This window comes from Eretmochelys imbricata, chromosome 2 (genome assembly GCF_965152235.1).
Source record: "Eretmochelys imbricata isolate rEreImb1 chromosome 2, rEreImb1.hap1, whole genome shotgun sequence".
NCBI classification, from domain to species: domain Eukaryota; kingdom Metazoa; phylum Chordata; order Testudines; family Cheloniidae; genus Eretmochelys; species Eretmochelys imbricata.
The window spans coordinates 168,936,700-168,956,214 of NC_135573.1; the positions used below are offsets into that span (position 1 = coordinate 168,936,700).

A 19,515-nucleotide genomic window follows, 5' to 3' on the forward strand; every position below is an offset into this window, starting at 1 on the left:
CAAACCACTAACACACTACGTGCACAAGTTTGAGAAATGTTAATCATACTGGAAGACACTTTATTAGGAAGTCAATGACTTATTTCATATAGTAGTATTTCCTAAACAAGGCGTGAGCTCAAGTTCTGAATGTTTAGATTTGACTGAGTAAAACCATCAGTGGTTTCAGAAAATGAAATCCATAAGGCTCAGCGTCTCTAAGTGTAAGGATTTTAAAAACCAATGGCCCATGAAGTAACTGATTTATTGCATCAGTGGTTTTTACAGAAGATAAAGCTGCAAGATCATACAATGTGCTCTGTATATGTTCTCAAATCAAAGGCTATGGGCTTGCCTACCCAGGGAGTTATTCATTATTAATTCTCTGTATGGACACTCTAATGGTGAAATGAAATGAATGCCTTATTCCAAATTATCTTAATCCACTTTGGAAGTGGTTTAAAATAAATTATAATGATGTACTCTTATTTGGTAATAAGATCATCCATACAGAGAGTTAATCAGAGACAGCTGATCCACTTTACAGTAACACCCTATTTTTATGCCAGATTAGACATGTAGAAAAGCCCCAAATCATATATATGATGTTGCTAATCACAGCTGCCAGTTCAGCTTACACAGTCACTTTAATGCATGTTTAATTTATGTCTAAGACCTTTGGGATATCTTGAGTTAGAAAGATGGATTATACAACCATATAGTACTCTATCCCAGTCTATAAAATCTATATGTTAGAGATAGGATGGACAATATTTATTAGGTCCTCTGTTCGGTCTCCATCTAGCCAATACGAGATTTACTTCTTCATAGCATATGATCAACTGTTTTGTGACCCAAAGCATACATCTTCCACCTTTTCCCTTGAGAGACTATTCCAGTCTAAAAAATCTGTGTGTCTCCTGATATTTAGTCTAACTTTCACTTGGCTGAGTTTCATTCCTATATGGAAAGATGGATATAAATGGATTCTTTGCTAGTGCTTGGCACAATTGCATATTGAAAAACCTGGGTTTGAGTTGAGAGACTAGATGATCTAACAGTCCTTTCTGGCTTTAAAATCCAATACATGAACCTAGGAATTTTGCTTTCAAGTAGATCAATTTCAGGGAATTGTACTTGAGGAAATAATTTTGATCTTCAAGAACCCCTTTATTCTGTCTTCTGGCTGCTATCCTTACACCTAATGCTAGCAGATACAGGTTTATGACACAAATTCATATCTGGATTTTGAATACCCCATAGTTTGGGCCTGTTCAGATTTGGTTTTGGGTCCGTAGCAGCATGTGATGGTGGATCTGGAGATGGTCACAATGACTGGGAAGGTGGGGGTGGGGGAAGGCTGAACATAACAAGGAGGGCAATATTATGCATACCAGAGAAACCAAGAATAGGAGGGGTGTTTTTTTTCTCCACAATTCAGATCTCAATCCTTCAATGAGCTCTATGGGAGTCTTCTCAAGAGGAGCTCATTGCAAGTGCAGGGTCCAGGTGTCCAACACAATGGTTCATCTGTGTAATTTCCCTCATAGGACACGTTAACACAAATCAATAGCTACTTCATTAAGATGTGATTTTTACTGTGATTTTAATAGAAGATTGAAAAATAATAAGGGACAAAAGGTGATTGTGTCCATGTCAATCTAGAATCTAGTCAAGGAAAAAAAAGTTAAAAGTAGTTTCAGGTACTACACGTGCCCTTCCATTTCCCTGTCAACTATTATGGTTTTTACAAGTGTGTTCTTCTTTCAAAAAAAAAATAATTTTTCTGTCACCCATACAAACAGGGGGATGCTATCTGGGGTCCCAGCTCAGCAAAGTATTTAAATATGCTTAGCTTTAAACGTATGAATAATCTCATTGACTTCAGTGTGGTTACCCCCATGCTTAAGGTTGGGCATATGCTTAACTTTTTTGCTGAACTGGATCCTAAAAATGCGTGATAGTGTTCTGACCTCAACTACACAGCGATGAATTGGAGTAACTCCACTGAAGTCAACATTTACTCCAAATTTGAACCTCTGTATCTGTGACGAGAATGTAGCCTATAGCACCTTATAAATAGGCAAAATATTCTGATTTACTGGTGATCCAAGTTTTTGGGTTTCCATCCAACAGAATGAATATTCTTGTCAGAATTTTGACCACAGAAAATGAAGAACTTGGAAATATGTAAGCAGTTTCTGCGAGGGAAACAAAAAAAGTTGTAAAGGTGTTGATATTATTGAAAATGGGTTCTCTCTCTCCAGTGGCCAATTAGGTGGAGAAGGTTCTGCATGTGTGCAAAGTCAGACTTCTCAAGGTCTAGAGAATGTATTGTGCTTTGCAGGTCTTTAACTTTCTTCATCTGCAGAAACTCTCACCCATGACTCTTTCATGAAAATGATGTGCCATTTAAAATATTTTCAAGAGAAGGAAAGCCAGTGTCTTCACCTCTAACTCTTTCAGTATTAACTATCGCCTAAAGTGTAATCCTAAATGAGTTGTATAGTTTTTTAAGGTCTTTTTTCCCCTCACAAAGCAAAATTGAATGGAATGATAGTTACAGCTGCAGTCTGACCTTAAACTTGGAGCAGGTCATTTCTATCTTTTGCATACACTCTCTTTTCAACCTTGTTTTCATCATTTTTACTTTGCTGGGCAAAATCTTTCAGTTCTTCCTTAGGCAAATTACCATCATGTGTGATGGCAGGCTGCTTGAGTAAGGATTACTGGATTTGGCATATAACGAGTAGGCTATCTATTCCTGAGCCCAAGCATCCTGATGGTAATACGGCCTTATATTTTGTAAAATCAGAGGACTAGCTGATGATGCTAGTTTAAGTAAATTATTGCCAGCCACAGATTGTCTGAGAGTTAAAAGAGGTGTAATAAAGGAATCTCTTGACTGAAAAGGTGTTTGTGTCCTATGCCCCTATAAGTATTCAAGTTTCAAAATACAATACAAAAAAATCTTTCCTGGTCTTTTTACTATGTTCTGGGGAATTTTCTTCCTCTTAGTTTCCTTGTCTCATTTTCTTTATTTTCTTTCTAACATAAACATACTTAGCTCTGTTCGCATGAGATTCTCAATGCTCTTCACAAAGATGCATATTTGTGACCCTAAGAGCCTCTCAATGTCCACTGGCAGAGGGCCCACTATATGATAATTCCTATCAGTCCTGACACACACTCACTGCCCCCAATACACTGTTGTCATAATATGTATCTAAAAGGTGTCATGGAAGGTATTATATGTAAACTGGTGACACACTGGCCCCAAAAATCTTTGTGTGATGTATGTACAGGTTGGGTACAAAGAGTTATATATGTGTGCTGGAAATATGTTCTTAAATGTGTTTGGGAGCCAGTGAGTACATTGAATCTGCCCTAGACAAAGGAATATGGAGTCCCCTTTCTGACTGGCTTGATTACAGGTACAGGACAATGAAAGTACATTTACATATAAGGTAAACAAAACAATCAACCTAACATGCGGTAGCTTAGTGGGCATACTTGTGGAATCTGCACCCTAAGAATCTTTCCTGGCTCTTGAGCCAAAGACTATTGAGTTTGGGTAATATAAGGGGAGCAAAAAGACAATTTAGTTATCCATCATTTAGGGCAGTGATTCTCAACCAGGAGTATGAGTATCCCGGGGCTATGCAGAGCTCTTCCAGGGGGTACATCAACTCATCCATGGTCACACAGGGAGTCTGGCTGAGCCAGGAATTGAATCCAGGTTTCTTTAAGTCCCAGTCCAGTATCCTGTGATCAGTTTGGGCTATGTGGCTTTTGTCTGGTGTCAAAGGAAATAGATTTAAAGGAAAATAAGGAAAAGTATTTTAAAAAATTACTAAAAAAAATTATTGAGATTTTTGTCCATTTTGAGGTTATTAATGGGTGTCCATTAATTCTCTTTCATGGGACTTTTTGTGTGATTTGGAGGTTTATAAGATGACTTGCTTGCAGGTATTTGCACTGTGATCGCTGTATAAGAAAAATGGATTAGCTGAAAGAAGAATTTTAAGATGGTCTGTGTTCACTCCCTCTTTCTCTTACATAATAAACACATTCAGCCTGCCTCATCTCTGTATAGATTTGAGAGATATCTTATTAGACTGTTACAGTACAAAGTGCTCCTATAACGTCACTCCCAAGCAAGGGTGTCCTTGTGCAATTCAACAATACTGCTAATGAAGACAAAGGAGCATAATGGTGTAAAATCAGTGTAAGTGGGAGGAGACTCAGACCCAGTATGTTCATTAGATGCTTTTTAGTTTCATTCATTCAAAAATATACTTAGTTAAACTCTAACAAATATCCCTCACTGGTGTGACTCCTTGTCTCAGTAGGGGCCTGACTAAAGTCCATGGATTTCAGTGAGCTTTGGAATTGGTTCATCTTGACAATTCAGACCTATCTGCCTTCGAAAATCAAAGAGACAAGGTGGGTGCAGTAATATCTTTCATTGGACCAAATTCTGTTAATGAAAGAGACAGGCTTTCAAGCTCTACAGAGTTCTTCCAGTCTGAGTGAAGAAGACCTGAAGAAGAGCTCTGTGGATCTCAAAAGCTTGTATCTTTCACTAACAGAAATTGGTCCAATTAAAGATATTACTACACCTACCCATTACTGCACCCAATATCCTGGGACCAACAGCTACACAATATGTGAAAATCAAGACATAATAATGCAGAGAGACCAAGCTTATCAGTTTTGATGCATCATTGTTTTCATCCTCCACCTTCTTCCCACGTCTAAATAAAATAAAAATAGTTTTCGGTGGGTGACTAATCTCCTTAAATGAGAGAGGTGGTGACGGGACTGAAGACTGTTTTGCAGGATGGCCCCTGGGGCTGTTGCTGAAGGCACATAGTCCTAATGCATGAATAATAAGGAAAGAATGTGCCATTGGTTCAAATCAGTCTTTAGGGGCTATTATCTTTGCTTTTCATCTTTGGAAGGGCATGAGTCTTCAGATTCAAGAAAGGAAAAACAATAACAAAAGCCTCGTAGTTCACATGGGGGATCTGATTGCTAAATCTGTGTTTGGAAATACTCTATGGGCTGTTTAAACAATTATCTGCTTACATCCTACCAAATGTAGTGGGTCTTCACTAGCAACGTTCACTCGCAATGTTAAAGTGCTGCCGCAGCGGTGCTTTACCTTGGCTGTGTAGTCGCAGCCCCAGCGCTGGGAGAGAGCTCTCCCAGTGCTGTAAAAAACCCCGCCTCCACGAGGGGAGTAGCTCCCAGCACTAGGAGCGCAGCTCCCAGCACTGGTGCACTGTCTACACTGCCACTTTACAGTGCTGAAACTTGCAGTGTTCCTGGGGCCGCGGGGGGTGGGGGTGGGGGGCAGGGGTGTGTGTTTTTTCACAACCCTGAGTGAGAAAGTTGCAGCGCTGTCAAGTGGCAGTGTAGACAAGGCTGTACTCTAACCGTGAAAGGATAAGAATGGAGATGGTGCACAAAAAGATTAAAAATCCTCCTTTGTTTAAGTGACAGAGGTGAGTGACAGCATTTAGGAGCTGTGCTCTGTCATAAGCTACTGTACCAACAAGTTGGCTCAACCTGTGTTTCTTTCCTGCATTACCCCGTCCTCCCCATCACTCCATCAGCCAAACATGGTCAGTGGTTTTTTACAGGAGAACATGTACAGTAGGCTGTAACTGTGGACACCTTCCTCCCCATGGACTAACCGAAACAGCAGCTTTGCTATTTTCCTTCCCTGTGCTTTTTGGCAGATGTACTTACGTTTATGATCTTCACACACCATGCTCTGAAGTTCATTTTTAATGCTGTTCCGTGTGTACCCAAATGCTGCCAACTGTACTCCTTCTTTCAGAGGAAGGTCTTGTCCTTGGTAGAACAACTAGGAAGATTTTAAAAATAATCCTCGCTTTCATCATGGCAGATTCCAAAGGAACATGGCCTCCTTGCAGACAGGATTTCTTGCTTACAATGGTCTAACTTTAGGTTACCAGAAACAGTTTAGTCAGCTCACTATCTTACTGCTGAAGTGAAGAAAGCCTCTGTGTGTTCTTCAGTTGCTTTAGATTGAGGATCCATTTTATTTTATTTTAAGATGCATTTTGGTACCTTGCAAAAATACTGATGTAAGCCAGCTTACAAATCTGCCGATCTGTCACATAAAATGATGACTGATGGTGATAAAAGAGTAATTAATGACTTTTTTTTACTGATCCATTTTTGAAAAAGTAACTTGTTCTGGGCTTGTATAATTTTACAATGATTGAGTAAGCTACTTTCCTTGTTTCAGCGTTGGTGGAATCTGCAGTAAATTGCATCACTGTTGGTTTTGTTCAGACAGCAATATATAAACACAGACAATACGAAGAATGGACTTATTAGGGGTGTTTCTCTTTTTCTTGTCTGTTCAGCTGAAGTGTTATCACAAAAAATATCGATCAGCCACCCGTGATGTCGTTTTCCGCCTGCAGTTTCACACGGGTGCCGTTCAAGGCTACGGTCTGGTATTTGGCAAAGAGGACTTGGACAATGCTAACAAAGGTAGGCTTCCTTCTGTGTGTGTGGGATGAAGAGGGGATTCATGATTGTGTATACTGGGATGTATGTATGTGTGTGTGTCTGTTAATGTGTGTTTATGTTAAAATCAGTGTCTTCAACAATGCCTAGTGATATCAGATGTCTCCATTTTGGAAGCTTAATTGGACATTCTACAGGTGCTCATTCACTAGGAAGAGAGGTGTGTTCTTAGCTTGTGTATAGGTGATCAGCACTTCCTGAAAATCAGGCCTCTGTATATCCAAAAATTCTGGAACAAATTCACTAGTCACTTTTAAAAATCCTCACCTAGGTATTGTACTGCTACTTCCCAAATTGTTGTATTTTGTTTGTGTGTGTGATTTTATATATATATATACACATACTTGTTTAGTGGTCAAGGATTGTTGTTTTGCTGGGTTTTTTGAGCTATGAAACCACTGCAAATAAAACGCTAAAACAAGCGTTGTTTTTTGTTGTTGTTCGTTGTTTTTCTTCTGTGTTCTTGACTGTTCTGGAAAGTAAACCAAACTCTGACTTCCGCTTTTGTGGTCTTTTACTGAGAATGTGGGGGTCGGGGGGAACCTTGCTGTTTTAAAAGGCAGTTGGTAGAATCTAAGTAAAAAAGGGAAAGAGAAAATACACACATTGTATTCATTCTACTGTAAAATCTTGATTTGTGAATGCATTGCTACTATTCCCTGGAAAATAAACTTGCTGTGATATTTTGTTGTATTTTCAGATGACCGCTTCCCTGATTATGGGAAGATTGAATTGGTTTTTTCAGGAACCCCAGAGAAAATCCAAGGTAAGCATTCAATATATAGAATGATCTCTGTTTATTTTGGAAGCTGACAGAATTGAAGTGCAGATAGAAAATTAAATTTCATCCCAGAAAGTTGTAGTACAGAAAATGTGGAGTGTAGTTTACCTTGGAATACAAGAACTTAATAAAATTATTCTGAATTTACACTAGTGTAACTGTGATCAGAATTTGACTACAAAAATATATTGGAGTGGTTGCTGATAACTATTAGAAAACATATAACATATATAGTAAACTATTCTACGGATAGCTTTAGCATACATAGATTAAGTGACCACAATGCTATAAAATCACATACTGCCAAATATTTAAAATAACACTATTTGAAGAAAAGTAATTCCTTCAAAAACCTAATCTAAGCTGTGGTCTATATAAAATGCTACAGGTATTATTCATTGTTATCCCAGGTGCCTTACATGAACTTATTTAAACAAGTGACAAACTTTGGACCAATTTCAGACCTGAAACCAAATAGAACTTCATTGTCAGTAGAGCTGCTTGTGTTTATACCAGGTCGGAAGTTGGCTCACAAGTTATACCCTGTATTCTTCCTCCGTTACATTATATTCTAAGATTGTGTCTATACTAATATGGAACTTCCCATATCCAAGATGAAAAAATTATATCATAGAGTTTGTGAACAATTTACTACTACTATGCATTTATTGCTTTTCCAAAGGTAAATATTGGTTCTGCCTGAGATGATGAAAAAGAGATGTGTTTCAAAATATAGTTCTTTCCATGTGCCATAAATAATCTTTTCTGTAGTGTTACATATACTGTGTACTGGCAATCTTTCCCTTGCATTTTTCACAGTCTAATTGCTTGGAGACTAGTAGTAGCAGCCAGTAAAAAGCTGGCTTCTCTCCAGTCCAGCGCACAGTTCTACTTTTGCCTGCTGAGACTCCTTATAAGAACATTCATTTTTAATAGCTTCTCTAGCTTAATCTATGCTTTTCCTGATGGTAAAGCTCCTGGTCTGCGTGAAGAGTAGCCAGTCTGCCAGTCTGAAAAAGGATCAAAATCTGTTCATTATTACTTCTGTTTTTCTGGCATCCTAGAGAATGAATCAGATTTGTATTTTCAGCAGGTGCTCAGAGTTGGAACTTATTTCATAGCTGAGTTATCTGAGTGCAAAAAGGGATAAGGGGAAAAAGTCTCAGTGCCCCATTTTTGAAGAGACTCTAATTTTACAGTTTCGTAGTATTTGAGAAATTATTTTAAAAATGGAAAATTCCAGCTCTTCATAAGTTTAATAATAGAAGGCCCACTTGTCAAACTCAGATGACAAACCTTGGAAACCTATATATGCATGTGGGCACTTAAATATCTGTGTAGGCACCTAAAGCCCCAGTCCTGTGTTGTGAGAATGTGGCTGGACTGTGGCACTCAACACAGAGCCCTGCTGTTTATTGTGCCCTCAGGATCAGGACCTAAATCAGTACTTACGTGTCTAAAAATACTTACTTAGGTGCCTAAATGCAGACTTTTGGCCTCCTAACTTTAAGTACCTATGTTTGAAAAGTGGGCCTAATAATAGCACTTATATAACACTTTGCTTCTGTAAAGCATTTTACAAATATTAATTAAATGCCCCTCAGAACGCCACTATAGGGTAGGTACATAAGGATTGTTCTCCCCTATTCCAGGTGGAAAACTGAGGTAGCAAGTTGACTTGCATATTGTCACGGATTAAGTCAGTGTCAGAGCCCATATTGAAGTCAGGAGTTCTTGATGCTCCTCTCTTGTGCTCATGACACCGGACCACAGCTAAATCCCTCATTGCTATAGTTTTCAAATGTATAAATTACATGTTAAGGGTGCAACAAATGTGTGAGTTAACTCCTTGGTGACTGCTGAAAATTCCATGTATGTCTGGCGGAGGACACTTTCTGTGAGGCCAAATGCACCAGGCAAATGTTTCATTCCACTGACTTCAGTGTAATGTTAGTGTATGGGAACAGCAGCACATCTGCTACTGTGGAGAAAAACAGCCAAAAGTTTAAGATTGAGATGTCAGCTTTGCCTTTGAGCTGTTACCCTTGTTTTCACTGCAGCCCTGTTGTCATTTACACACACTGTTTTTATTTAATAAAGCTACTAAATAAACTTTCTCTGATATGAGAACAATAGTGACCCCCAAAAGAAACATGACCTTACATCATTTCTTCTTTGTGCAACAGTTGAACTGCTAATTGACAATGGAGATGCTTGTGGTATCATTCTGAGATGTCACTTCAGTTTTGGTCGTACATGGCTAGAGAATGTTGCATACCCTCTCATTCGGGGGTGTGTGTGTGTGTGTGTATGTGTGTGTGTGCTATTAAGGCAAGGCTACTCTGTAGTCAGAGGCTCCAGTTAAACTCTCTGTTTATTCCTACTGTAATGAAACATGAATACAATCTTAGTTTCCATAGTCCATTTCAGTGTGGCTGTTGAACTGTCTTCCCTATCATTTCTCCCCACACTTCCGAAGATGGGGTTAATGCATTCACTGAAGCAGCACATTGTCAGAGGTGGGTGTATGTGTAGATACAGATGAAAGCAGGAGTACTCCTCCATTTTGTCTCTGACCAAGACTTTACCCTTTCAGGATGTGAACACCTGAAGAATGACCATGGAGTGATAATTGACTACAATACCTCAGATCCACTGATCCGCTGGGATTCCTATGAAAACATGAGCCCTGATGGTGAAGGTGAGGAGAGCAAGCTTGTCCCCAGGGTTCTATCATAACAGACCAAGATTAAACTGTTAGCAACTTTAAAATACTTACTGGGATGGGAGGAAGGAGAGCTCCCTTACATGAACCAGTGAAATTCTACCATTGTGGGAGTTGTTGACTGTTGTGTCCCTCTCTGTCTAGCCACAGTTGCAGCGTGGCTGCAGAGGGAAGAAAGACCTAAGGGTTATAGAAGTGGATAGGATTCTTGATTTGTGAGCAGTGGCACATTTGGGCGTTAGAGAGCTGGTTGGTGTGAATTAGATGGTGGGTCGATGTAGGCTAGAAAGAGTTTTTGTATTAATCGTTGTGTAGCAGCCTTGGGGGTGGCAGGGTTGCTGCTGACTCAGTTTCCCTCTCTTGAACTCCCTAACACCTTCAACATAGGCTTTCATGTGTTGAGAAACAACCCTTCTTGGGGTCAAAGTTCACAAGGAATCACACAAACTCCCACTCAGCCTTCAAGCTGGCCTACAACTCTTGGTACAACTCTGAGGGCTTGTCTACACTACCCGCCGGATTGGTGGGCAGCGATCGATCCAGTTGGGGTCGATTTATTGCGTTATCGACCACTGAGCGCTCTCCCGTCAACTCCAGTAAACCACCAGAACGAGAAGTGCAGGTGGAGTCGACAGGAGAGCTTCAGCTGTTGACTTACCGCAGTGAAGGCACCGCGGTAAGTAGATCTGAGTACGTCGACTTCAGCTATGCTATTCATGTAGCTGAAGTTGTGTATTTTAGATCAACCCCACATGGTAGTCGAGCCCTTAGTCCTGTCCCTGCTGAGGCTTTCCTCTAGCAGACTTGATCTCCACACCCCAGCTTTCCTAACTGGCTCCTGCTCCCTGCAGGCTTTTGGTTTTATCTCCATCCCAAAAGGCCTGTTTTAGCCACATGACCTGCCTGACATATGACAGTGCACACTTTTTCACAATCTGAGTGTGTCACAAGTGGATCCATCTGCCCTTAAAAGGCCAGTCATCCTTTTACAAATAGTTTTGACACTTTCAATCTCAGTATATACCCATAGTCACTACATCTTGCGGCAAATTCACAGGTTTCAGTTAAAGCACGAAAGCTACATTGTCTGGAGCTCTGCAGAAGATATGCAAGACTATAAAGTAAGGGGTGCCCAGGTCAATGGAATACAGACAGGCATTTCCCTTGGTACAATTATATGTCTGTAACTTGCCAGGGACCCTTTATTCCATAAGTTATCCTTCCTTCCTTCCTATTGGTATTTACAGTGCAGTGTGGTCTGGGTGAAAGTAGTGTAAAAGCAGCCGTCATGGTCTCGTTCCTGTTTGCGTGGTTCCTTGATGTTGCCTCAGAACAGGCAAAAGAAGTAATTGTTCTTGATTTGCGTATTTCTCATGTGAAAGCTCAGAATGTGACACCTGCATGCACACACACACAAGCCTGACTCTGTTGCAAGTAAAAACATGAGGGGAGCAGATAAGGCCTGAACGAATGCCAACGTTTCTGTTTTCACAAAGCTCCCTGAAGAAACATGGAAGGAGTAAAGCTAGAGCACTGTCGGCCATGATCTGATTCAGCTTGCATCTTTTTTTAAATCCTTAAGAATCAGTATTGAGCAAAGATTGAGAGAAGTCTGTGTGTGTGTGTGTGTGTGTGTGTATGGAGGGGTAAGAGAGATGAGTTATACAAGAAACTTCAGTTTCTCCACCACAACACAGTTGCAGAAGGGCACCTCATGATAGCATGAACAGATGGCTGCTCTCCCATGGGAAACAAGCCAGCAAAAAGGTTGAAAGACTGAAGCAAGGCCATTGCCTCCCCCTCTCCTCTGCATGATTCCACCAAGCAGGGTGAGTGCGGGCACTGCAGGCAGCCATCTGCTCCATGAGAATGGATGGACCACACTGCGTGCGTACGTGCACACGCACACTCCACTGATGTGCAAGGAGCAGCATCTGAAAAGATTGTGCTTTACCTGAGGCAAAATCTCCTCTTTGGGTGGTCCAGCACTGTGCTGTTCCCTGCATCGGGCTACAGTAGAAATGCCATGCAAGCCGTTGAACCGATTCTGTAAATGACTTTCAGTGTTGCGATCAATAAGTAAAAACTCACACATTCCATGATACTGCTCGAGATACCTATCCAGGAAGTTACAGAAAAGCAAAGAAATGACTGTGCAGCCAGAACGTTGGAGGGGAAGTAGTTCTGGTGTAAAGTGTCTGATCCTCATGTCTATATAAGCCTTGTGGGTGGGATAGGATCAAGTGGAATAGAATCTGACGTCATGCTATTTGCTGCTGTTAGAAATGCCTTCCACTTCTGTATATATTTAATGTGTACTATGTGCTTAAGAGACATAGGGAGAGTTCTGCTGCTTTTGTGACAGCAGCTTTGTTTAAAGTCTCTTACATCTGATGTTGTTACAGGTAGCTTTCTTCAGCTAAATGTTTCTGTTCCAATTCAGACTTTTTAGGGCATGGGACATTTTAGAGCATTTTGCCTGTACTCATAATTCCCGTTGAAATCAACAGGAGTAATATACGTGACTAGAGCGCAACAGATGACCTATATATAGTATGCATACTAACGCCTCCTCACTTTTTTGTGCATATTAAGAACTGGGGGGTAATGAAATATATCATCAAACCTGCACGGCCATTCACAGATACCTCAAGCTTCATGAAACCGACAGACTTTGTAACTTTTCAGGTTGGCTTTTAAAGAAAAATGAATAATTTGAAATTGAAAGAGACCTATTTTGTTCTTGTTGACACTTTATGCACAGAGGGATTGCACCCCATAGCACTGTGTTGTGACTGAAGGTACAAAACTGAGAAAGAGGTGATAAAAAGGAAAAACCATACAGTAAAATGTACCCAGTTTTTCTGAGTCTCCAATATTGATTTGAAATAGCTAGATGCAGGGGGCTCACCACTAGTTGCAGAGAGAGAATTGCCTCCTAAGTGTTCCTGACCTCCTGGGTGATTAGCAGGGATTCAAGAAATCTGTTTGTCATGGAAAAATGCAGAAAAATGCAGAATTTGCATTTTTACAGAGAATCTTCTACATATTGTTAACAAATGAAAACACATAGAATAGAACCTTGTTTATCTGATCCTCCATTATCCAACGCTCTGTATTAGTCAAACCAGCAGTCACTCGGGGCTGATAGCGGCTGGGGCTTGGGCAATCAGCCCGGGGTGGCTGGGGCTCAGGGGTTCAGCCCTGAGAGGCTGGTGGTTCAATTAATATGGAGAACCGGAGAATAGACGCTCAGATAAATGGGGTTCTACTGTATATCAATAAAACACTATGTTCAACTGATACCTATATATATTGTGACTAGGGAAACTAAACTTCAGTGTTTCATTTTAATCGTGGAAAAACTCAGATTTTTATGGTTTTTTTAATCAGAGAATTGGGTGGGGGGGTGTTATAACAGAAAACTAGGATTCCTGGTGATTAGAATAGGACTAGAATAGGAGGAGTCTGCAGACAGCTAGTCCCCTATGGCTGTAGTTCCCTTTCCTTTCTCCTTAAGGGTCTAGAATTTTCTGGCAGTTGGGGAAGGAAGAAGTGATTGAAAAACATTGTTAATTTCTTCATCTAGACACTTATTTCTCTTCAGAGCCCTTGATGAGCAACTTTATATGCTAGCTCATGTTAACACACTTCCTCCATATGCATATACAACTTTAGAAACAGCTTCTTGCTCTCTGATTTTGAGTCAGTATCACATTCCCCCATAACTGGGTGGTACCTTTCCTGGGAGTCTTCTACTATGATGGTTCAAAATATGTGACTGAGAACAGTATTTGGGACTGCAATGGTAGAATTCGAGAAGTTGTTTGTGCTGTCGTTAGGCTGATAGAGATGGTATCATCTACTGTAAGTTCCTCATTTTGTTCCTGTGGTCTCTATAGCTTTGGGTGTTTATCTTTTCAAACCACGTTTGTTAGAGGAGGAAGGGACCAGCAATGATGATATTGTTAATCATTATTGCTGTTTTTCAGTTTGATGACAGCAGCATGATATAGTAGAGATACTGTTTGTAGATAGCAGCGAGATGACCAAAATTTACTTATTTCCGGAAAAGGCAGCAAAATGTCTGTAACAGCTTTGCCACTGTACATTGTATAATGCCCACCAGATTATAGTGTATTTCATTATCTCTGGTTATTTTAATGTTCCCACTCCAGATGAGTACCATGGCAGTTCAGGAGTGTGCTTTGGTTCGAACAGAGTGACAAGCATTCTTGGTTGAATTCTTGGCTGAGATTATTCCAGGGCTAGAGTCACTGCAGCAAGTTATGCATGATCATGTCTGTCATCCAAAGAAGACTGCATGATGCACAGCAAGAGTGTCGAGTATGCTACCTGCACACACACTGTTTAGTTTAGTAGGCAGCAACGCTAGATAGAAAAAAAAACATCATGCCCAGCATCAGAGACCATAATAATGGGCCAAATTAATGCCTGGTACAACTTGTTTGAAAATGGATTTACAGAAAGGATGAATTTAGTCCATTCTTGTTAAATGTTTTTTCACTTTTAACGTTTCATCTATTTAGTAACCTCTAAATCCCTCCACAACCTGACAATTAGCTAGCAAAAACCTGTGGGAGAGAGAGAACACACACTTACATGGTAAATTGTCTTAAAATGACAATTTTTTTAAACTAAGGAAGCATTAGGCAAGTGTTTCAGCTGGTCTGCACAGTGTTAGAATCCCTTAAATGTTTTTCTTTTTCCATCTGATCCCCTTGTTTGCTTCATAGTAAGTGACAAACTGTGATGTTTGCCAGCAGTGCCTGAAAATTGGGGAAGTCTGGCTCTCAAAAGAAGTGGCTTTGGAGCCTCAAGCCAAACTCCTGTAGGGCACAATCAGTCCAAATTGCCATACCTAAAGTGGTGGGTAACAAAATATCTGGGCTATCCTGAGAATAGTCAAATATCCCATATTTAGAAATAGCCAAAAGTTTACAAACTTGCTTGTTCCTACCTTTTCTTTTTTATGGAGAAAAACATCTGAGAAGTGTTTCCAGGTAAGCAATAACTGGCTTCCTGGAATGCACCCATGTGACATGATTTGATGGGGGTGTTTGACTTTTATTTGAAATTTTTTCTGCTGTTCAACCCAAAGTAAATAACTGTTGAATGGGGAGCTGCCCTCTCTCGTAGTTAAACACTTGTTTTCCCAGAGGGCCCCTTCAGTATTGCAAAATTCAAGGGCTGAGACAAAACTGCTTGGCTTTGGTGCCTCGAAAGGAATGCAAATGCCTACCAACAAAAACAGCGGGGTCGGTGCCATTTCTGGTAAGTGAAACTGAAATATAAATTGGTCATGATCAAATGAACTCCAACTTTGATTCTTGAACTATATACAAAGTTGTTTAAAAGACAGAAAGCGAGAGATTTGGCAGGCAAGAAGAAAAATGTTTATTTTCATTTGAAAAATGATGTACTACAACAATTCCCCTCCATTCCTGTTTGGCAGTGATAATAGAAACACGGAATGATTGGATTTATCAAACAAAACACTGCCAACTTGGAGCAGTGTCTTTTATATCTGCCTTCAATTGTGCCTCTTTCAGAGGAGACTTTTCTCTTTTAGTGTCATGTGTGGACTTTTTTATTAATTATTATTATTATTGAACAGGAGATTCTCGTTAAGTTGAAGATAAATAAATGGAAGTTGGTTTATTTTGGTCTTCAGTAATGCTGAATGTGAAGATATGATTAAGTGTCTTGTTTCCACATGTGCTGTGATGGGCAGACTTTGATTCCCATTTCCCCTTCCCTCTTCAACAGTGTCCACCCGTATAATGATAGAAACTTGTGGCTTAAATACTTCTGACACTGTTGTGTATCTATGCATTGTGGAAAGTGTACAAGTTCAGGCTGGCATATTTTAGATCTGTATTTGGATAGTTAGACTGAGATTGTTCCAGTCTGTAATCTGCATGTTCCTTGTGATGACTCTCCTTAGAAAAAGAAAGATTAATCTCATGGCTAAACTGTGGACTGGGACTCAGGAAACCTGTGTTCAGCTCCTGGCTGTGCCACAGACATATTGTATCACCCTGGGCAAGTGCATTAGGGCCAGATTTTTAAGTGCTTAGCACCCACCCTTAGCATCTGGGGCCAGATTTTCAGAACTCCTGAACACACTACAGTAATGCTTTTGGCTTGATTTTCCAATGGGTACAATAACATTTTCTGTCTTCTGCCCTTTGTCTGTGTGTCTATTTAGATTATTAAGTTTGTCTATTACCATGCGTACCTTTTACACCTAGCACAATGAGACCCTGATTTTGGTTGGGGCCTCTAATTACTGTCCAACTTAACAATTTAACAGGAAGAGGAAAACTACAAGTGGGAAATTTTAACAAAGAATTCAAAGATAATGAATAAGAAAAAAAATAATGCTCTGGGAATACCTTTTATAAGTAGAAATACATGGGTTCTGCGCTGCCATGGGAAAAAAGTTGTTTGGTTTTAAAAGCATTTGTTTGCTTTGAATTTTTTTCCGCACCTCTAAGTCACCAATTGTAATCTGTCCCTGGTTGGTAATAGGAAAAATATGTTGTTTTCCAAAAGGTGAATTCACGCCTTCTCCACACCTGCAGAGGAATGTCTTCATTAACTAGCGCTGGGCAAAATTTTTCAGCTAAAACTTTTTGGTGAAAAATGCAGAATCAGCAACACTGAAGCATTTAACAAATTTGTGTCTGTTTTGCTGAATTGTTCATTTAAAAAAAACAATTCCAAAAAGTCAAAACATTTTGTTTCAATCTTTCCTAAATTAATTGTTTTGATTTTTTTTTCTTTTGTGGGTTGAAACAACTTTTCATTTAGAAATGTCCCTGCAATTTTATTAAAAAGTTAAAAACCATTAAAAATGCTTAAAATGTAACCATTACATTGGACACACCATGTTTAGTTATTCCTTTTTAGTTAGCTGAAAAAGTTGTAAAAGTTTGGTTTCGGTTTGACCCCGACAAATTTTTTTTAATTGTCAGCAAACTGAAAAATCTGTTATTCGTTACTTTTAACAGCATAGATTTAGAGATTGATGTCCAAATTGCTGTCTCCCACCTAGGGACAGGAGAATGCCATAGAGAGAGGCTCTTCTTTATCCCATTACATTAAATGCAGTGGAGGCCCAATTCTACAGAGCTACCCCAGTGCAGCTTCCGTGGGGTTCTTGGAGGGACAACCAATGATATGTGCCTTTTCCCCATTAAGAGCTGTCTGAGCAGCTTTCCCACTGCTTGTGGAAGTGGACAGGACAATCCAACCTATGTTTGCTTCAGCAGACTATTTAAAACCAAGTAGAAGGAGCAACCTAGTTGAATAAATGCTTGATTGTGCCATATATTTTGGACACACTGCTCAACAGCAGATCACTTGCATGACAGGATTACTTCTGTAAGGTGCCAGATCTTGAACACATAAGTATGGATTGTGCAGATTTTAAAACTGCCTTGTGGATGCTTGAACTTTGGCACTTAGTTTTCTATAAATTTCGAAGAAATGGTGGGGAAAGGCCAAGGAAGAGAAGTAATCAGCTCGTTCCCCCCTTCTCCATCCCTCTCTGAATGTATGCACTGTGTTCTCCTTTGTATACTGCTTCTTAGTGTGCTTGCCACTTCTAGAGGTGGTGCTGGTGGGAATAGAGAATATCATCAGTCATGAGAGAATTTGAACAAGAGAAACAGGTCACAACACTTCTTAGATGAAATTACGTGACAATCCCAGAAACACTAGTACAAATAGGGTTAAAATTAGGTAAGGTTTAAACAGTTAGTTTAAAAAAATACTCCAGAAAATCAGAACACATCTGTCCCAAATATTGTCTTTCTCCCAGATAACTGAACCTTTAAGGATCAGCTTGGTTTGACTGAGTATCCCTATTCTGGAGCTAGTACTGCCCAGTCCCCATCACAAGCCAACTTTGCTCTTTATGTTTTCCATTGTGCTCATTTCCCCCTTCTCTGTTCATCGCCATAACTCCCAAAGATCCCTCCCAACTTTTTGATCCCACTATAGGGCTTTGACTAGCTTCTTTACTGACCCCCAAGCTGTGACTCCATATATATTGTTATGGTGGGAGTCCCCAGGTGGTGCTGTTAGACACAGAATTACACATTCTTTCCTCTTAGTGTGCAAGAAGATTTTGATGGTTGGCAGGACATGCTGAGGAATTAGTTTTTGGTTTCTTGTGCTTAACTGCAGGGGAGAGGGAGCTGTCGGAGTTGTAGGAGTTTGCTGACTGCCTTGGACAGTGATTAGTGTCCATTCTTGAAGCACAGCTTCTCCCTGGGATCTGGGCACTGATGCTGGCTGAGATTACTGGAAGACTAGATTGCCCTGCATGCATTTTGGCCATCTCATTTCCGGACTGTGAACGAAGCAGGCTCCACATCACTGATTTCTCCTCTCCTGGGAAACCAATCTAAAAAGCCCAGAACATCTGCTACTGCACAGCAGAGGGGCGATGCTGTTGTAAAAACAGGACAGTGGTGTCATTGGTGGGGTCAACAATATTTTCCAGGTTTGGGGTTCCCTTGCAAATGATGTGTAGTGCAGTGACAACACCTCTGAATGGCAAACCTCAGATCATGTGAGATTTATAACAGAGCAACCTGTCCACTTGATCCCATCAGAGAAACAATCAGATTTGCTGGGGAACATCAAAGTTACAGTAAAGAGTTTTTGGCAAGGGTAGGGAGCAGAGTCACAGATAGGGAGTAGTAGTCTGAAAGGAGGCCCAGTTGGAGTTTGAAGAGAGGAAAGAAAGACCTCCTGTCAGAGGCCACGGAAAGAGAGCTGGGGGTCAGAGTTGAAGAAATATGAAGAACACTTAAACATTCTTTTATTCACAAAAAGTACAAGACCTTACAAATAGATTTTTTTTTAAAAGGGAAAGTTACATAACATTTTGGGCCTACAAATATCCTGATAATGTCCTAGCTAATAAATAGAATTGTGAATCTGAGCTTCAGTTATTTTTCATCTTTAACAAAGTGAATCACACAAGGCACAGTTGCACCATTGAATGGAAACACATGAAACAGGCATTAAGAAATAGAAGGCTCTTCTTGAAAGGCTGTCTGTGGCAAGCTTCTACTCCTATCACCAATTCTCTTTAAAGAACTGTAGAGACTAATAGTATAATGATATTTCCCACTTCACTTGCATGAATTTACTAAGCCCTGTTAATAATAGAGTGGAATGTATTAATAACCCTCCTGAGTGCCACAACTCGGATTTCAGTGTCTCATTTTTTATGGCAGACTCATTACTAGATAATTAGTCCTGCCACGAGTGCAGGGAACTGGACTAGATGACCTCTTGAGGTCCATTCCAGTTCTATGATTTTATGATTACACTGAATAGTCTGTACAGAATACATCCTAGAGATATATGAATGCCTCATATTAACACTCCATGCCACAACCGTTTCTAGGATTAAGGA

General features: G+C 40.1%; 1 protein-coding gene across 1 annotated transcript in view; it reads left to right on the top strand.

The window, feature by feature from the left end:
- The window catches only part of TNS3 (tensin 3), a 152,166-nt gene that overhangs the window by 22,883 nt on the left and 109,768 nt on the right, over nt 1–19,515 (top strand). The window contains exons 9-11 of the mRNA XM_077809212.1: nt 6,384–6,513; nt 7,250–7,315; nt 9,927–10,031. Of these exons, the coding sequence (XP_077665338.1) occupies nt 6,384–6,513; nt 7,250–7,315; nt 9,927–10,031 (301 nt within the window). The remainder of the gene's footprint in view (nt 1–6,383; nt 6,514–7,249; nt 7,316–9,926; nt 10,032–19,515) is intronic.